This window comes from Miniopterus natalensis, chromosome 2 (genome assembly GCF_054644295.1).
Source record: "Miniopterus natalensis isolate mMinNat1 chromosome 2, mMinNat1.hap1, whole genome shotgun sequence".
Lineage (NCBI taxonomy): Eukaryota > Metazoa > Chordata > Mammalia > Chiroptera > Miniopteridae > Miniopterus > Miniopterus natalensis.
The window spans coordinates 100,881,494-100,887,809 of NC_142082.1; the positions used below are offsets into that span (position 1 = coordinate 100,881,494).

Consider the following 6,316-nt stretch of genomic DNA (forward strand, 5'->3'; position numbering starts at 1 on the left):
TCAGTTATTCTTCAGCTCTGATTGGTTCATTAATTTTTTTTAATCCTCACCTGAGGATATTTTTTTCCATTGACTTTTAGAGAGAATGGAAGGGAGGAAGGAAGGGAAGAGAGAGAAAATCACTGACGTGAGAGACACATAGATTTGCTGTCTCCCACACGCACCCCGACCAGGCCAAGGATCGAACCTGCAACTGAGATACATGCCCTTGACAGGGAATCAAACCCGTGACCCTTCAGTGTGAGGGCCAATGCTCTAACCACTGAGCAAAACCAGCCAAGGCTCTTTATTAATTTTTTAATTCTTCTTTGTTGAGGTTCTCTCTGAGGTTCCTCTATTCTACACTTAAGTTTGGTGAGCATACTTATGACTGTTTATTTGAATTTTTTTAAATACGTTTTTATTGATTTTAGAGAGCAAGGGAGAGAGAGAAAAATGGAGAGGGGGGGAAAGAGGAAAAAAAAAACACTGATGTGAGAAACATCAATCAGCTGCCTCCCATACATACCCCAACCAGAGATTGAGCCCAAAACCTGCATATATGCCCTGACCCAGAATCGAACTGGCAATCTTTAGGTGCGCAGGATGACGCTCACTCAGCCAGCTGAGCCACACTGGCCAGGAATATTTGAATTCTTCATCAGGCAAATTACTTATCTTCATTTCATTAGGGTTTTCGTGTTGTTCCTTCATTTGAAGTATATTCCTCTCGCTTCTCATTTTGTTTGACTTTCTGTGTTTGTGCCTATGAATTAGATGAAATAACTTTCTCTCCCAATCTTGAAAAAGTGGTCTTGTACAGATGTGGCCTCTGTATAGACTGTGTGCCATGTGGTTTTGGCAGGCCAGTTGGAGTAGGGGCAGGCACATGTGATGCCTGAGGTGCTGCCTGGCCAGAAGAAGTGGGTTCAGGGTGAGGCAACTTGGTATGTATGCACATGTGGTAGCTCCGTGTTGTTCTGGCAGTCTACAGCCAGAATGGGGTCTAGGAAGAGAAGACTGGTGTCCCCACACTTCAGCACCCTGCTGATCCAAGTGAGGCAGCCTGGTGAACACACTGCAGTGCCCTGTTTGACCCACTACATCAAGCTCCAGGTGGGAGGGCCCTATACACCTACTCTACAGCACCGTGTTGTTCCTGGTGGATCTAGCTCCAGGAGGGGCCAGAAAGGCACTACAGTTGCCTTGCAGTTCAGCCAGTGAACCTGAATAGAAGTCCTGCTTGCACTATCCTGGTGGAGGGAGAATGTCAACAATGGTGCTCACTGGCTTTTCTGATCCTGTAAAGTTCCCTCAGATCCCAAAAAGCTCTATCTTCAATCTTCTCTATGAAATATCTCTCTCTCTCTCTCACACACACGCACACACACACACACATTTGGTGTGCAGAAGCTATAGAAGCTGTTCAATTGGCCTTCAGCTGTCTCTCAGAAAAAAAATGTTCTATATATCAATGGTGTATATTCAGTGTGTTCATGGGAAGGGGGTGAGCTCAGCATCTTCCTAAGCTGTCACCTTGGACCCTCCTATTGCCTCATAGTTACTTAACAATTCAAGCCTAAATCAAAAGAAAGAATATAATACACTAAAGGTAAAAAGCAGACTAAAAATAATCAATCAATTGCAAAAATTCAAAGCAGCCATTAAATCACCAATACAATCCTCTTCCCTGATTCCTGAGCAACTTTACTTGCTACTCGCTGGTATGAATCAATTTTACCTCATCCATAAGGAGTCACAACCTAGGTACTATTGAGAGTTACAAAAAAATCTACAGCAGAAAAGAGGACCTCAGGCTTCACCCAGTCGAGTTAAAGCAAGCCTACAGAATCCAAACACACAACTCAGCTTTTTAATCAAATAACTATTACATGACTAAGTATTAATTTTTAAATGCCTCCTTAGCATTAACTGCCTGTCCTATCAAGACCCTATATCCCAGGCAATTAATTGTTCCTTTTTTGAGATATGAAATGATACCCACCTTTGAGCCATTGATAGTATTCTTCATCCACCTCCCATCTTCACCTAGCTTTCATGTACCAAATCTACTACTTCTATCACAGATTAAATCAAATAGCAGCATAAAGTGACTCTTTCTATAGGTAGCAAAACTACTGTTCAGTTTCAATGCTTACTAATTAAACATCACTCTTAAGTTAATTTGAGCCACAGCTCACACATCCAGTGAAAATGCAAAATTACTTCTCAAAAGTGATAAAAATTCCACCAATAAAGTAACTATTTCTTACAAAACATTTTAAGTTACAAATTAATCTTCTTAGCATATCAACCTTATCAAATATATCTGTGTTAAAGTAAAGCCCATCCCAGTAAAAGAAACATAATCTTTAACAAAAAAATAAAAATAAAAACCCACAAATCTCTGGGAAAACATTAAATAATCCTTGTAGAGCAGATAAGTGCTAAAACATCAAGTTCATTTGCAATTTTAAAAAACAGACAAGCATGTTCTGACAGCCAAGGTAAGTTACCTATCAACTTATTTTAAGATCCAGAAACTGTTTAGAATTCCAAAAAAAGTAGGACTTTCCCATTTGGTTTAGAAATGCTCAATATATTCAGATACAGAAAAGGAAAATCTGACACCTGCTCTACTTTTTCCGTAAGGGCAACATTCTGTAAAATAGATTAACACCTAAACACTTACTATAATTGTAAACTCTACTCACAAACAACTAAAAAGTTGTAAGATAATAACAAATGATTGTAAAAAACACAAACAGCCCTAAAATTTCTGAACTCAAGTGCTAAGTCGCACACATATGTTCCCTACACGAGACACACTTTCAAGGCTCCTTGCTGAGCGTTTGCTGGATACAAAGTTGTAGAAAACATGATCCCCCTACTGACACCCAGCAAACTTATTTCAGCTTTGAAGAAAACTACGTTGAAATGTAAGTCTTGTGAAATTCCTACTCTGAACTCTCAACTAAACCTATACACACCACAAAAGCTGTTCGTTCAGTCCCAATCCTTCGAAAGCATTTCCTGCCTGGAAAACTTTTCTCCCATAAGCCTTAGACAAACTTTTCCGCTCTTTCAACTTACTCCAGGAAGCCTTAAGCCCGCCCCTCACCTCCAGCCCCACTACCCACACACCCACTAGGGAACCTCAACACTCGGCAGACACCACTCCTCAGGGCACGCAAAACACATGTGCCTGCAAACCCAGCCCCTTTCCACACCTTCCGGAAACGACACCCCCTTTCTCACACACCGCACGCCACAGCCCATCCCCCTTCCTCCCCGCCCCCACTCACACCACCCCAGTCCACCCACCCACGTTCCCGGGAACCCAACCTCCCCTCACTCCCCGGCTCGCCCAAGGCCGTGGGGAGGGGAAGCAGGAAGAAGGAAGAGTCAGGCCTGGCCTAGGCCTCTCAGACGGCCTAGGGAAGCGAGGGTGCGAACCCGCGGGCTAGGCTGGTCTGCAAGGCCTCATCCGGCCTCACCCGGCCCCCTCCGGCCCTAGGCCTTCCGTCCGCCGCTGCCCCGAGGCCGCCCTCCCAGCCCGGACCATACTCACTTGCTAGCCGCGGTCCATCGAGTACTCCACTGCCGCCGACTCCGCCAACTGTGGCTCCTGCTCCCGGGCCCCCCAAGTCCGGCTTCTTGGGCCCCGAGGGCGGCCCGGCCCCCCCGCCCGGGACCGCTCCGGGCGGAAAGCCGGCCACTGGAGCGCCAGCCAGAGCCAGGGGGACGCTGTTGCTATGGAGGCCGAGGCCCGGGGCCGCTCCGGCGGCCGGATCCTCATGCAGGAACTGACACTCCTCCCCGTAGAAGCAAGTCTTATCCTTAGCGTAGTAGCGGCAGTACTTCAGCTTTACTCCCGACGCCGCCCCGCCGGGGACACCCCCGACCCCCGGCGGGGCCACCACCGCCACTGCCGCCGCCAGCGAGGAGGAGGAGGAAGAGGAGGCGGCGGCCGAGGGGGGCGGGAGGCCGCCGCCACTGTTCATGGCAACGCCGCAGCCTCGTCTTCCGCTGCTGCCAGAGGAGCCGCCGCCGCCACCATAGACTGGGGAGGGAAGGAGGACGCTGCCGGTGCCGGATAAAAGCCTGGGCGGGTGGGTCTGTCCCGCTGCGGGAGCCCTAGCCGCCCGGGGAGAGGGGGGAGGGGAGAGGGGAGGGAGGATGGGGTAGGAGGGCGCGGAGGGGAGGGGGAGAGTTAGGATTCTCTCACTCACTCTCTCGTTCTCTTTTCTTAAAGGGGCCGTGCGGGACGACGGGGTGGGCGTGCGGGCCCGGACTGGGACGTCAAGAGCTCGTGCTAGGGGAGGGGGAGCGGCAGCCGCGAACAGGTGGGGAGGGCGGAGGTGCCGGTTTATTTTTAAATTCTGCCTCCACTCGCTCTCTCGCGCTCTGGTTCCTCCGAGTTGTTTATTCCATTTTCCTCTTCCTGAGACGACTGTCGGCGTTGCGCGTGCGCGCCGCGGCGCGGGGCTTTGTGGGTAGCCGGAACGCGGAGGGGGGGCGGGGAAGCCTCGCCTGGCGTCGGCCCCCGGGGCATCCGCGAGCTGGCGGCGGTTGGACTGGCGGCCCGCGGTGGCTTTCCCACAGGCTGATCCGGGTGGTGAAGTTCTCACGAGAGGGACTGTTGTATATCCTCTTACTTATAAAGCCAGGTGTCATTTTTTGATGGAAAGAACAAAAGTTACAGAATGCAAACCGCGTCTGGAGGGGCCGCACCTGAGGACAGAGCCCAGCCCCTTGCTCTGTATGGAGAATAGTTTCGTCCTGTTTGCCACACTTCCTCTCCCTCTTTTCCCCGCGCTGCTTTTTACCCTTCCCCCTGAAGGTGATGACTACTACAGGACTGATTAAATTCTGGCTCTTTTATCCAAAAAAAGAACTAAAAATGGTTGATTTAGACACACCCCCTGCTAAGTGTAGCACCTGTTTTCTCTGAATTTATGTTACTGAAAGGCTTCAGTAAAATATGAAAAATAATATGCCTCCTGGGAACAACACTGCCTAGGCAGCACCGGAAGGTTTCATTTGTAAATATATTAGGTTGCTTTCTTTTTCAGCCTAGTCTTGATTTGAAATTTATTATATAGATGTTACCTTTTTTTCCCTCAGAGACCTCTGATTTTTTGCTCTGCTATATTAAAAAGTTTTCAGGAATCTTAATTGCTATGAAGGGAAAAGTAATTTTAACATTTTAATTTTTCTCTGGAAAAGATTTTCTCAAGCAGTATGGCAGTTATTAAGGGAGGCAGGGGATGTTTGTTGGTAGTATTTAAGGAATTGTGGCAAACAGAGGAGGTCACAGAACAGATATAAAAAAGTGTGCCATACTGCGAAAAGAGAGTGGATTCCGTGGACCATAAACTGGTAAGCCTGGTGACGTTCCTTAACTAAATTTGAAAATAATAACATTGTATTATATCTTTGTTTTAAAACATTTTCCCGTATTTATTAATTCAACATATTTATTAATGCCTATTACATGTGCAGGAGCTGTGCTAGGAGCTGAGGAAGTAAAAGTAAACAAGATGCAGTCATGTCTGAGTTAAATGGTTTCTTTATCCTCTGGTTGGGGAGGCAGAAAGTACACAGGCAATTATAAGCCAGTGTCTTAAGTGCTAACCTTATCACACTGGCTGTTAGGGGATCTTACAGGTGTTACACTTTGTGGAGAAACTTGATACCTTAATAGTAGGACTTGAGAACATCTGCTTTCAATTCAGAGATCTGAGTTTGTAACCCAGCACCTATACTTAATAGCTGTGTTACTCTGGGTAAGTTTCTTCACTTCTCTGTACCTTATCTGTAAAACAGATAAGACTAGTACCTACTTCAGCCCTAGCTGGTTTTGCTTAGTGGTTAGAGTGGCAACCTGCGAACTGAAGGGTCTGGGATTTAATTCCGACCAAGGGCATGTACCTCTGTTGCAGGCTCCATCCCTGGTCCTGGTTGGGGTGCATGTGGGAGCAACCAATCGATGTGTCTCTCTCACATCAATGTTTCTCTCTCTCTCCCCCTTCCACTCTCTCTAAAAAGCAATGGGGAAAAAATATCCTGGGGTGATGATTATAAAAAATATATATATTACCTACTTCATAAAGTATAAAGGAATGTCTATAAAGTGTCTCATGCTTAGTAGTAATTCAGTAGGTTGCATCTATTGCTATTAGTAGTATGGCAGCTAGTAGAAGTCAACCTATGAGAATGCAGGAAAGAGCATTCCAGGCAAAACAAACAGCTTGTACAAAAGGCCCTGAGGAGAAAGAGAGATTGTTAGAATAGTGATCACGCAGAATTGAGCAGGGGCCATATCCTAGAAGTC

At 47.0% G+C, this 6,316-nt stretch overlaps 1 protein-coding gene across 8 annotated transcripts in view; it reads right to left on the bottom strand.

Annotated features, from left to right (window-relative positions):
- Positions 1 to 4,423, bottom strand: part of PAN3 (poly(A) specific ribonuclease subunit PAN3) — a 140,063-nt gene extending 135,640 nt beyond the window's left edge. For 2 of the 8 annotated variants that reach the window (XM_016209441.2, XM_016209438.2), the window contains exon 1: positions 3,551 to 4,135. In XM_016209441.2, coding sequence (XP_016064927.2) covers positions 3,551 to 3,983 — 433 coding nt within the window. In that variant the 5' untranslated portion in view covers positions 3,984 to 4,135. Of the gene's footprint in view, positions 1 to 3,550; positions 4,146 to 4,211 lie in introns of those variants that run through there. The other 6 variants (XM_016209444.2, XM_016209445.2, XM_016209439.2 and 3 more) reach the window with 5 other exon arrangements.
- Positions 4,424 to 6,316: the final 1,893 nt, after the last annotated feature.